The sequence below is a fragment of the Aplidium turbinatum genome, chromosome 2 (genome assembly GCF_918807975.1).
Source record: "Aplidium turbinatum chromosome 2, kaAplTurb1.1, whole genome shotgun sequence".
Lineage (NCBI taxonomy): Eukaryota > Metazoa > Chordata > Ascidiacea > Aplousobranchia > Polyclinidae > Aplidium > Aplidium turbinatum.
The window spans coordinates 37,244,816-37,258,803 of record NC_137473.1 but is presented as its reverse complement, the minus strand read 5'-3'; the positions used below and the strand labels follow the sequence as shown (position 1 = coordinate 37,258,803).

Below are 13,988 nucleotides of genomic sequence, written 5' to 3'. Positions count from 1 at the left end.
AACTCCTGACAATTCCAGGCAGCCATCGTTAGGCTACATTGTAATTTGTAAAATGTATTGCTATGAGCCTAACTAACTTACCGGTATACCTTTTTGCCATCATGTTGTGCTTTACCATTAACCCAGCATGTACAACACAATAAATAAAAATTTTGCAGTAAACAAACACTTGACTTTTCCTACCATACAAGCTTGATTTAATTGCAAAAACAGGTAGGCTAAACCTACCACTGTTTTATATTTCTCAAAGATTGTCAATAGCTTTTGTTTTTAATTTAGATTAAGATATGTCAAGTTTTTATTTATTTTTTCGGGTTATTTTTTACTGCCATAAGATGATAATGATACAGTTTAATCAACTATAATTGGAAATATAATTTTGCATTGCATTTTGGAAAAATTGAAATAATTTTCGGCATTCGTTAGTTCACTTTCAACATGGTATAACATTCGTGACATCTTGATTTTTTAATAGAAATTTGATTAGGTTCAAAAGCTTAATTTGAATCTTTATCACAACATTTTGTTGACACACCATGACTAATAATTGACTATGAGCGTTTTACCGTTGAAAGTAAGCTATGTGTTTTTCTTTCTGAATTCTCTTTGATAAAATCGCAAAAATGAACTTAAAATAGCTAAAATGTGTAATGTTGAATAGAGTCTAAAAATTATCAAAAGATGACGTATAGCTCAAGTAAAGGACTAATAGGGAAATTGCAAGTTCTTATTTTTGCCCAACTGCCTGAATCAGACGTCTTGCCGGTCCTCATGGTTTTCGTGATTTGAGATTGTTAGCCTCAACTATATTATCCCACGTATGTATAATTAAGAAGAAACGTGATAACGACGTATCCACGCTAAGCGTGATGAGACAATTAAAAACTTAGTGAATTGTTGTGTTCGTGTTGGGCTTTAATTGAAAACTTATACGGAACTTGCATTGCAAGAATGGTCACTAAAAGCAACAAACAGCAATATTTGCTTTAAAGTCACGAATTAGCCAGTGCATGCTAACGATATTTCATAAAACTTCATTTTTATTGCAGTTTTAAGTTACATCATTTTTCTAAACTGTCTAAAATTAAATAACAAATCACGTATACGGTATTTCTAAAGTACTTGCCTTTATAAGGATGCGAAAATTTTTAAACTAATGGTGATTTAACAAATAATTGCTGTTGTTGAATACCAGACTTTTAAAACAGTTTTTTAAACAAACTTGAACCGTATTCAAACTTGTCACATGAAGAAAATTTGCTAAGAATCATCAGAAGATGCGCAGAAGAATAAAACAAAAATTGAACGATACTTTGGTTTGACGAGCGTGGTGATTTTAAAGAAAACTTGTGGTTACTCTGAAGGAAAAGTATGGAGGTCAAAATGTAAAAAATACTGTAAAGTCAGTTTAAGTGCCATTTAGTTAGATTAATTAATTAATTTCACAATTGAATTTTTGCACTGAAGATAAATCAGTTACGTTTTGGACTTGTACTTTTCACTAAAATTTATAAAAAAAAATCAGGCACTTTTTCCATCGGATGTGGTTTGATTTGATATTTACTCGGTCTAATAAGCTTAATACCAAATTTGTGACCAGCTGTATTTTTCATCAAGACCAGGCCACGTACTAAAAAGCTTCGTATGGACCACTAGTTGGAGGCTAAAAGAAGTTCATAGTTTAAGGCAAAAGGATGAATTTGGATATCATTTTTTTTAATGGTTTATTTAAATAAATTACACTAGGTGTAGGTAAGGGCGTAGTCAGGGTTAGGGTTAGGAGACATTTCAATCAGTGTTACAGAATCTTTTGACAGCGTTTTGATATTGACTTCGGCTAAAAATATTTTTAAAATGCTCAATTTTGAGGTATTTTTTTCAAATGTTTCTGGGGGAGGCTCCCCAAACTCCCTCAGAGTAGTTTTCCTTTGCGACTTGTTGCCGGGCTTGCTGACATGTGCAATAATACTTATTTGCCCTCTCCTAATTTTGTGCTGGCTGCGCCCCTGGTAGATGGGTAATTAATTTATCTCTTGGTCATCTTGAGAAAGTCACGTATAGCAGGGAGGCGCACATTCTGATTTAATTGCAAAACGTAGCCTACAAGCAGAAGAAAAAAATGGTGGTACCCAGAAAATGTTTTATGGAGTATTTTCTTATGCAAATACATAGGCTACTCAGCGCAATTCAATGAGACACTCTGCCAATCTCGGTAACCGATCCTGAGTCAAGAGCCTGTGCAAGTATGCGAAGCTACCAGAAATAATCTATCAAGGCTTTGTCAGTCCGAGGATAAAGATTCAAAAACCAAGCCAACCAAAACCATTCAACAATACATCCAAGTTTACATCTGTAAAGAAGATTCTTATGCAACAAACAAAAAAATTATTTAGTTTCCATTCACGACAATTTTTATGGTAAACTTCTTTAGGCAATAAATTTACCAGACGATAAAGATTCGCACAAGCCAACACACTTTTTGTGTCAGCATAGTAAATGTCATTCTAGGCTAGGGTATATTTTGGGTGCTGAATTCAAAATTCACATCAGATTTTTTGTATCACATCAGGATTTTATGATATCTGAATGCTGTTTTGGTAAAAATGGGTAAAATTGACTCCTGATCTATATTGGTAGACTATGGCGTTTCATGGAATTTGAACTCTTTTTTGTCAACAAGGTCTGTGATAAAGTCTAAATTCATCACGATAAAGTCTAAAGTCTACACAAGAGATACAAACATAATATTAATGAAAACATTGAGGTATTTCAAGACCTGTTTTATTTTTTTTTTATTTTTAATTTTATTGAAGTGTGGTAACTTGAACCCTATTCTTCAAAGTTTATCTGCTAACACTAAACGTTCAACGTAATTTTTTTACAAGAGTAGGCTACATTGTTATTTTTTTCGTGTTAAGAAGTAGGTTTGGTGGCTTTGCAAATCCCCAATACATATTTTAAACCTTTTGGTTTTGACATCTTTTCCTTTTGTTGGTGCTACAGTTGTGTGTTTGTAATGTCATTCGCTATTATGTTTGCGCCAGCAAAAATAAATAAAATTGAAGAAATTGAATAGAATAGACACTTAAAAATAGGTTCAATTCTACAGAAAAAAGGAAATTCACATGCACATTTGGGAAACGTTACTCTGAACAAACTTTCGCTTGCATGATTTTTGTGAATGTTGTGAGTAGATTTAGGATTTCCATTGATCTATCGTCTTAGGTTTTCCACACAAGCTTTACATGCAGCATGTGTGGAGCCCATGATTTGTCCTGATCACCCAGGCGAATTTTAAAGTGTGTAAGATATGCTTGTATCACAAAACTTGTTATGGTTTGCCTTTGGTTAGGAACAGTAGCCTATAACTGCCACATATGTAACAAAGAACATCAGGGTCATTTTCACACTTTCTCCATGAAGATGCCATCCTGCTACTTATTCACACCACCAAAAGAATTAACACCTTGCTAATATGAAAAAATCTAAATACATGAAAATTCAAATAAGAATGAGTCATAGACAAGTTTCACATAAGCTTAAATCTCCACGTTCAACGAAAAAGATAAAACCGATGTTATATATCAAAAAGTAGAATGGTACTAAGCATTCAGGCGAAGTGAATGTAACCCTGCCTGTAAGGGGTGGTTTATGGACAGTTCTCAGAAGGTACAAAAGTTGGATGGTCTACCATAGACAGATGGTCCACTAGCCAGATGGTCTAACTCTAGGTGACTCTTTTGAGCAGTGGACCATCTAGCTAGGGGAGCTTCTGACTAGTGTAGGATACCTTCTGGAGGTAGGTCGGTCACTCCAATGGTCATGGTGTCATCATACATTTCCAAATGTTACAAAATAAAATCATTTCCATGAATATGACAAATTTTCAAACACTATTGGCTCATAAGGTCTTTATAAAACGGTAACAGTAAGAGAAACTTCGGCCAAAAAGCCAATATTATGAGAAAAAATATCATGCAAAAATCTCAAAAACCTGATGGGATAGGTAAAATCTGATGTGATTTTTGAAATCAGCAGCCTCAATATGCCCCAAATCACATCTTACATTGCAGACACAAATTTTTTTATCTTTTTTGTTGGCCTGTGTTATCGTCAACGGAATGAAACCGTCTTTTTAAAGTGTCACTGGACATCGTGTCAGATTCAATTTAGTTCAGTTCAGTTGTTTTTTATTTCTGACCATCATATCAAAAACAATACACGTCAACATAGCAAAGGTCTAGAAAAAGGTAGAATAGTTCAGTTTAAGCAGCATGTTCTCAGATTGACAGTATCAGACATCACACTGTATCAAATTCTAATCAGGAAAAGATGCAATATCAAACTCAGTTCTGGCTAAACGCTTTTGAAGTCACGATATCTTGTAGACTTTTCTTGAATGCTACAGCGGGCCATTAAAAGACCTAAGTGGGACATACTAGCTCCTTGATTTGTAATCGCCCATTTATCCTGAGATAAACCAGATACAAAGCATCTCTTCTACTGGATGACAAAACCAACAATTCCACAAGTTCTCTTTATCATTGACTGTAATATTTTCTTGCACAGAAAAAATTATTCATAGTTCTGTGAGGTTCTTAATACAGTCAAACAGGTTCGCTTTGTATTTGCATTTTGCAAATAAAATGAATATTAAGTTCCGTGTGGCAATTTAATATATCTGTGGGACAAAGAAGTGTTTTGAAGCATGGAAGTACTTTTAAAATTAAGAAAATAACTTTGCTCTTGTCTTCATCGTTTCAAAGAAAAGTTACTTATTTTTAATTTGCTAACCTCACATTTTGTCAATCAAACAGATCACAGCGCCATTGCAAAGAATTTGAAATGTCGCAGAGAAAAAAAGCTGCCATGAGTCAGCTTATTCGCGTATAAAAAAGCGTGCGGCTCGATGGCTTACTTATTTCAGTATGAAAACATATAAAGGGTAAGGTGAAAAACTAGAACCGTTTTTCCAATTTCAGTCAAGCTACTTTGCTTTTTCTGTTCTGATTTCAAGTGTTTTTTTTTACTTTGAGCATAATTTTAATTGGTGGCAATAAGGTTAAATGTACAATCATTCTTTCAGAAAAAGGTGTTATTTAAGATATTTTGCTGAATCGATTTGGGTATATTTTAAACTGCCACAGTATGAGGTTCGAACTGACCAGCGCTTGCATTCTTCTGCTCTGTCTTCACTGCACTTCTGGAGCCCCGTCTGGACATTGTGAGTTTGTTTTATTTTTCTTGTGGTAGGAAGACTTTGCAATTTATAACAACATAATTGGCAAATGATAACAATATGGGCCTATACAGTAATAGATGTCATATTCATCTATTTATTTTATAAGTTTAACTTTATACATGTGAAGAAGGGGTGTTTTTCCCGGCCATCAGCACAAGGCTGATAAAGCGTCGGTCTGACTGGTAACTGACTGACTGGTAAAGCGGCGGTCGATTACCCAAGTGACAAGAATACGGTGCGATACTGATGAGCCCAGCCTCATGGGCGAAACACGTGTCTATCGCTGTCTATTCGATGCTACAATCGACTGCCCAGAAACTTAACTTTATACAGTTAATTATTCATTTAATTTATTTTATTTGTAGCCTAAGTTTAATTTCTGCTTGGATAAAGCCCACAGATTATTTTTTGGTTACTGTTCAATTTAGTGGTGAAACTTACATGCTCATAGACCAATGTTTGTAACCGTTGAACTTAATTGTCAATAGGTGGTTTAAAATTTGTTTTTCTCTATATTTTTATAGTTTTTACGGCATGATGATAAAGATGCAATAATATTTTTTACGTGTAAACGGGTAATAATCAATACGCATTAAAAATCTATGATTTGCGTTCGGTACTATAGTTGATTAGAACAACTAAAAAAATGATTTGAGTTTTAACACTCTATTACAGTAAAAACCGTAAGTAAGTTCATAATTGATTTGCAGCAAGTATTGTGGAAGCTCTTCTTGCTGCCTTAAGAGCGGGTCAGCAGTACTACGAAAAAACGACCACAACTACAGAAAAAACTACAACTACAACTATCACCACCACCACTACTACTACTCCAGAATCTACAACTCCAGAATCTACAACTCCAGAATCTACAACTCCAGAATCTATAACTGATATAGAAGATGTTATGGAAATGGATGCGGTCATGGGGTTGTCTGTCGATGCTAAAGTAAGTTTGCATCATTTAACAACGCTAAAAATTCGTTGATAATGCAAAGCGATAAGGTATAGTCTGTCTGAAAGGCGCAAATACAAAAATGTCAAGTGACAACAGTTTTACTTTTGACGCATGCAGAACAGTGGTTCGTTGAGCGACAGCTGGTAGACAAAATAGCTTAAAGCCCAGTAACGTAGCCTATCCATGAAAAGAAATTGTCTCCTCTCAAACTCTGTGACCTGACTTCCGTCCATCAGTGGTTTTAAACTTCTACAAGTAAATCTAGTCTGTATGAAACTGTTCGGATTTTATAAAAGATGACACACATTGTCATAGGAAATCATTCTAAAATTACACAAGTGGAATGAAATCATAAGCAAGGGGGTCTTAAAAAAAGGGTAGATGCTTGCTCAAAAACTGGTTCTATAAGCTAAGCCCTTTAATTTGAAGTGAGAATAATTCCTTATATTTAAACTTAGGCTACAATAAAAAAAATTACATTAAAAAATAAAAGGTAATTTATCTTATTAACTATTTTCTTTGTGATTTTTTAAGATAAACCTTGCTTCCCTATGTAAAAAATTTTGCAAAAGACGATCAAATGGAAAACTTAAAGTAAGAAAATGCAAGGGAAGAAGAAATGCGAGTGAGTATCATATACCTACGTCATACGTTCTAAAAACTATGTAATATTTCTTAAAAAATTTATATAAGAAATCGAATAACATTGATTGGGAACTTGGTTACAAAAACATACGCTAACTGTCAAATAGAATAAATATTGATGTTCACCTTTTTATACGTCTATAACTTCAGTTGAAACCTTAGTCAAATGTGATTTTCAAGTTATAGTAGGCCTACGTTAACCTGGTTCGACTCCCAGCTTAAGCTGGTTGTTGAAAGCGCCGCTCACCTCTACCTAGGGTGTAATAAATTGGGTGGGCCTTAATTGCTGCAGAAAAGGCAGCCGAGAGAAAGGAAATGGCTATCCTACTCTCTTTAGTGCCAAAGGCTTAGTACAATGAGAACTTTATCTTCTCAGACCCGACACTTGAATCAAGTATAGGACCACCTTTACCTTTTAGTACGTTAAAGCAAAAATTACTTTGAAATTTTAATAAACAGTAGAAGACGGCAGATACGCTTTCATGGCAGCAAGGCATCATTCTCAACAAACTAAAACTATAGGCTATAGACTTTAGCCTATAAGCATTCAGCTAAGCATCAGCATTTGCCTTATGCGAATGTTTTTTTGCTACGACATTGCATCAAGGAAAAGTCTAGCATTTGTGAAATGAACTATACCTTTGGAACTTCTTTAACTTTTCAAACGTCAACTTAAGGTACCATTGGAAAATTTGGATACATTTTCAAAAATAATAAGCATTTTACCTAAATCCAATACCAACCAACCTTTCTTTTTTGCAGATCTGTGCCTCGTGTGTCGCATTACCTTAAACTGCTTCAGTGAAGGAGTAAACATTTTTTGAAAAAGAAACTAACAATCACCGACGTCATGGGTGCATCTTTTGAAGAAGATATGTTTTCATCGTTAACAACCCAAAGTGACCAGGGATGACAATCAACGATGCTTGCATTGGCTGAAGGCCCAACCAATAACATATGTTGCTAAAGGTTTTACTTTTGTGGCAACAATCCATGGCTAAAGCGATTACGGACTTACAAAAACACGTTGTAATTAAGTTAGTCAAAGTCTGTAGGCAACTTCTTTTCAAGCAGTGGCAAGTAGGACATATTTTCTGATCGTGATAGAACTTAAAAGCTCTCGAAGAAGCACAAAATCCCGCTTATAATTACATAACCTTTCAATGCTTATCATTTCCCCGTTATTATTTTCTTCGTGTTAGCACAAGCGCTTGTGCAATATTAATAACCTGATAAAGCTTTCTTTGCCGTAGGCCCCACAACAACAGCAAGTTTTTCACAAAATCCGTTTTCTCCAATAAACTTTATCAAATTAATAAATCTTCAATATTGCCTTCAAGCCATCTCTTGCCTTGGTTATCTTTTCACTTTGATCGAACAAGGTCCAACATTGTACAATTGTACATCATGTGTCTAACCTTAATCAATTTACTTCATTGAAAAATAAATGGGTTAATTTGGCTAAGTGACTGCGACAACTTATGTTAGTCATTTTTCCCCGGCAATGTAACTGATATGCCAATTACAGTAAAGTTAATGTCCATTTCATCATATTTATATTATTACTGACATTTGTTTGAAATAAACAACAAACAAAAGTTGCTATGAATGTTATCACAACATGGGCACCTGTCGTCTATGTCGGAAATCGAAACGAAAAGGTTATGTCAAGTGAAAACTACAGGCAGCTGTAGTGTTTACTTGATTGCAAACTAGATTGTGAAAGACATATTCACACTGAGAACTTCTTAGAAGATATTTTTTTTAGTGTTTTTCTGATCCCTTTGTTTTCAAGACACTGCGAAATTTGATTCTTTAATACTTGATTTTCTATCTCGATCAGTGTATTCCGGAAAGGATGTAGGATTGGAATAGTGCTATAGTATAGCTTAGCTACATTTAATTGCTGCACAACTACTAAGCTTTTTTAGCAACTACAGCCTACATTTTCCAATTTGACATCACATTTACAATGTACTGTAACGGCATAATTACGCCGAAGCGTTATCTTCATTCTTCGAAACAGCCTATAGTTGGTACCGCTTTCAAAGTCTGTATCAATCATAATCCGACCTGCAACCGAGCCAAGGTAAAAATCATAGGCAAAGAAACAACTTAAATAGCAGCTTACAAACACACTTAAACAAATTTTAAATTCGATTGAGCTTATGGGATTCGGTGCTTCCAACCCTACAAGTGGGAGAAAAGCCAGAACAAGAAATCTGTATTGGCTTGATGGAAATAATAGCCTACTGCTTGACGTAGTTATCTTGAAAAGATGTTATTTGGTGCGATTCGGTTGTCAAAGCGTATGATAAAGCACGGAAGGCCACAAACTGTTTTTTTGACAACGTGAAATGCTAAAATCTAATTGAAGTTTATCTTGAAGTTAATCTTACGTTTACGATCTTTATCTTTCTACTGGAAATAATGTGACGTAAGCGAACAAAAATGTCACTCGTTTACACCTGACGGTTTTAAGGTCAGCAAAAATAAATGCCCACATAGGTTATCGTACATATTTTTTTTTTGATTTTGAAGAGTGTAGGCCTAACTGCTTTTTGGAAGTATTTTCTCCATGCAAGGAGTCTCCATGTGATAAATGACTGCACAGCACGTAAATTCATCATAAACATTTGTAAAAATAAGTTTGCTTGTAAACTATCACGCGCGATCTGGTCTTTATCGGTCAGCTAAGAGATAATTTGCTGCAATGCAATTAATTAGTCTACTTAATCAAATTCAAAGTATTTGTAGGCTAACACTATTTACGAATGGTCAAAAATAAATTTAGATTCTTAAAGCATGCCTAACACAAACAAGTCATAAGTTAGGTAAGCATCTTATATTTTGTGTTACCGTACCTGAACAGTGAAAATTAACTTATTTATGCCCATATTGCCAATGCCCACGTTATACTAACACAGAAACACGTGACCAACCCTATAATGACTAAACGTTTGAGTTTCATGATCCATGAGAAATGGAATTTATCTTCGTGTCCACTTGCAAGCATATCACCAAATGTCTTCAACAACGCAGCGATGTGCTTTCTGCAGGAGTTTTCAAGTAAACCAGGGGTTCCCGACCAGAGCTAGTCGTACCCCTTGGGGGTACGAGATTAAACATCAAGGGGTACGAAGATCCTTAGGCCACATAGCAGCTTTTCAAACAGATTTCACAGTAGGCTACAGTTTTATTTTGGAATTGTAAATGATATTATGCCATTACCGGCTTTGCTTTGAAAAAAACAATTATCTACAAATAATTGTTGCTATTTAGTAGACTAAGAAGCCTCATTGTCTCATAACATTGTGTTTTTTTACTTGCTGCTGCTGAAAATGAAAATGGAAACCTTGCTAATTTTCCTTGTCTTGATCAAATTGCAAATAATTCTTTGCTGCAAAATGTCAAAAATGAAATTATTTGGTTGATTCTTTCGATGGTTACTTTTTTGCTGGTGAATTGAAATATTTCCAGCATTGGATTATAACTCCATTTCATTTTGATTTAACAAAAATTTCGGATGAGGATATTATCGAAATGAAAAGCTGCCAAAAATTGAAACTGCTATTTGACAAATCAAAGTTAGAAGGTTTTCAGTGTGTTGCTATGAAGCTTTCCCAAGTCTTGCTATGGAAGCCATGACAGTGAATTCTCTTCTCAACAACTTATTACTGTGAAAGTGGCTTTTCGACCATAATGTATAGCAAGAATAAGTACAGAAATCATCTGCAACTGGTAAATGATTTACGTGTTGCCTTGAGTAAAATCGAACCATCGTTTGAGCGAATTTTATCCATGAAGCAGCAACAAATATCTCACTGAGAAGTGAGAAGTGACAAACAAAATAACTGACATTTAATTTCTCTTGGTAACTTTTGCATTTTTGTGTGAAATATCGGTTTAACGTTTAATTGAGCTATAAAAGCAATTTAATTTAGCAGTACATAGGTTACCTGAAAAATTCAATCAGATTTTTTTTTTGGGGGTACGAAGAATGCTCTGACCTGACAAAGGGGTACGAACAGCAAAAAAGGTTGGGAACCCCTGAAGTAAACCAATAGGCCTACAAGTAAATCAACCAAGTAAACTCACACTCGTTCGACAATGTGGTGCAAATGTGAAGGCAGCTCGAGATCTTAGACACAAATCCGAAAATCCTAGTCTGAAAGTTTAGCCAAAGCAATGCTTATAAAGATAAAAATTGTTGTTACTAGGCCTACTTGTAAACCAAGTTTATGGGAAGGGAAGGACGAATGTAATTTGATGCGGAAGTTAATTTGACACACACCCTTACTTACAGAAATGTACAAAAAATATTTTCGAAAATACTGTCATCAAGTAGAAGATCTGTAAAAATAATGCCTACAAAATGACATCATGCAGCTAACTCGTGCTTTTGTGGCATAAAATTGGAAAAGTGTGTTTTTTGAGTATTTTTGTAAAGTTTTTAGCTCATGATTATTTTCATCTGGAAAATTAAACAAAAGTTCCAGAAGAATAAAACCAAACTCATTTAACAGTTTTTTGATACGGCTTCAAGGGCATGTTATTTGCAATGTGCATCCAAACATACAAAAATCATAATTTTACGTTATTGAAAAAGGTAAATTGGGACGTCTGATTCTAAAGTGGCCCAAGTCAAAAAAAGTGGTTTTGAGATAATCGAGTTTAAAGATTCATGCTGTGATAAAAATTGTCACTGAAGGTTTGCAATCTTCATCTTGCATGTGAGAAAACTTGAGTGAGCAAGAAACTGTTTGTGATGCTTGGTTTAACTGAGTGATGACGCCATCGTAGTTTATTACGTATGTTTTAACTTGGGCCACTTTTCTATGATTTGATAAGTCAAAACTAGCAACCCAAGTTAACTTGGTACAGATGATAATAAAAGCTTTTCTTACAACAGAAAAGTGGCCCAAGTCAAAAATTTTGCGTTTTAAAAAAATATTTTTTGCCTGTTTTTATGTTACACGAAAAACAAAGCTTTTAATATCTTTTTATTAAAATAAGGAAAAAACACCAAACAACAAAATACTGAAAGAACAAACGATTAACAACATTACAGGCTATAAAAGAAACATAACTTTAAAACCAAGGCTGTAGAAGTGAGCAAAAAATGTGCGATTCCCACTCGATTTATAGCTTGCTGAATCCGACTTCAGTGTTGCCAGTTTTTTTTATTTAATTTCACTTAATTTGTGATGGAAATTGAAATGGTGACTTTCACAAAACTAACAAGAACAAACACTTCTATTTATCGGTAAAGTTGTAGAGCTTAATACGGAAAACAAGAAACAATGTTTTGAAAAGAAAATGCAAACAAAAATTTTATTGTTTATCGTCTTGTATCCAGCCGGAGTAGCCTAGGCCTTTTTTTAACAACTCCATCTCCGAACAAGCCAAAATATGACTGACTCCACAGCTCTGTTTAAAACTGCAGTACCTCATCAACATTGGTAAGCGCTAAATTACTAACAACCAGTGTGAAGCAGCAGTGCTTCTGAAGCTAGTACATTAACAGGAAGAACACAACGGTAATAGAACACAAACGTGTCTACTCCTTTAAATGTGGCAAGTTCTTGTAGAATGCATGGTATATAGGAGGAATATATGGCAGCAAAGTCATCAAGTCATCGTATTTGGCCTTGCTAATGTTGACACCTTCAGGGTACAAAGGCGACATGTTGTCAGAATGGCTTCTTGTGTCCCTTTGATGCAGTTGGACATGGCGTAGCTCGTCGCTGAAGTTGTATCGGAATGAAAATCCACAAGATCCGCGATGGTAAACCATTTCGTGAATGTTTCTCCAGCTATATTTTTGTCTTTCAGTGTCCATTGCCTTCCCAGGTTTTGAAATTGTGGTGAGTTTTGCAATGTCAGTAAAATCATTTTTCTCCATGTGGTGGACTTCGAATTTGTTTCTTTTTCTTGAATTTGTAATTCAATCAAAATAATCATTCGAGGTGTATAAGGCGGCAATTGATGATTTATTTTTTTCGATTAAACCAAAGTCACTGTCATTGGGCAAATAAGAATGACCTGACATAGAAACCGATGTGTGATTTTGTTGAGCCTAGTGTGAGGATCATTGACCAAATAGATCAAAGCTGAAGTCACATTGTGGTTCCGATTCTGACCTCCGCAGCAATCGCTCCAAAGCGTTATTTCTGGCCATGTGGAGCATTGTGATTTTATGTGCTTGATGAGTACACTGCCAACTTCGTTAGAGCCACGTTTGGCTTCGCTTTCCAGCCAAACATACACATATCCTTTTTTGTCAGCAGTGTGATGGACTCCTTCATTATATAGCCAGAGTTGTCTCAAATAAAATCCCTTACTGGTCTGTATAAACGGTAGCGGGTGCGTTTTTTCCATATCAAATGTTATTGTTGTTTTTTGTTTTGAATCTTCTCTTAACAAATCTCGTGCGGCATAAGCAAGAGTGTGATGTTGTTCTAAGGCAGAAAAATTCCCAACTGCCTTCAACTCATTGCATGTGCTGCACGTATCGGAAGCACAACAGTACAATTTTACATGCGAAAAGTATTTGTTCCAGCGATGGAGGAACCACTCGTAACTGGGAACTTTTAAAACTTTTTGTTTAGTTTCTTTGCGAAATAAATCGTACAAATTAGTTTTAGAAATACCGGAGCTAACCACACAGCGGAAGAATCGTGCCGTTCTCTGTGGTAGTGCGAATTATACTTGGGGATTTTTTGAAACATTTGTTTGAAAATGCATACTACATCTTTTGTTATCCGGGAGTGATTGTTGTGTTTTCCTCTTTGGTCTGTTGGCGTGACATCATGTGTCTGTTGCTTGGTAAGTAGCCCAGTGATTCTACTTGAAGAAACTTGAAGAGTTTGTTCGAAAAGTTGTTTACAAACACGTTTTTCCGTTATTTGATACACCCGTGTGTTGTTCTTTGTTTTGGAAGTGGAAGAGTCATCCGCATTTCTTATTTTTTCACTTTTTTTCGGGACATTTATCACCCATTGTAAAATGTGGTAGTTTTGAGCATCATAATCTTCTAAATCTCAGAATTTATTGAATATACTTTCTTTTTCTTCAAGTGTTACTATGTGGCACTGCCTGAACCGACAATCACAACGATACTCTGCAAAATCATGTGTAAAATAT

At 35.1% G+C, this 13,988-nt stretch overlaps 1 protein-coding gene across 1 annotated transcript; it reads left to right on the top strand.

Annotated features, from left to right (window-relative positions):
• The first annotated feature begins 5,084 nt into the window (after positions 1 to 5,084).
• LOC145765393 (uncharacterized) lies at positions 5,085 to 8,433 on the top strand. Its single transcript, XM_082577210.1, has 4 exons — positions 5,085 to 5,224; positions 5,953 to 6,188; positions 6,732 to 6,822; positions 7,605 to 8,433. The coding sequence occupies exons 1-4, from the start codon at positions 5,149 to 5,151 to the stop codon at positions 7,664 to 7,666; spliced, it is 465 nt and encodes a 154-aa protein (XP_082433336.1). The 5' UTR covers positions 5,085 to 5,148; the 3' UTR covers positions 7,667 to 8,433.
• Positions 8,434 to 13,988: the final 5,555 nt, after the last annotated feature.

Excerpts from the sequence above, each read along its gene's own strand:
- LOC145765393 (XM_082577210.1), top strand. The coding sequence starts at position 5,149 with ATGAGGTTCGAACTGACCAGCGCTTGCATTCTTCTGCTCTGTCTTCAC. Across the intron at positions 5,225-5,952 it reads TGGAGCCCCGTCTGGACATT|CAAGTATTGTGGAAGCTCTT; the intron begins GTGAGTTTGTTT and ends ATTGATTTGCAG. Across the intron at positions 6,823-7,604 it reads CAAGGGAAGAAGAAATGCGA|ATCTGTGCCTCGTGTGTCGC; the intron begins GTGAGTATCATA and ends TCTTTTTTGCAG.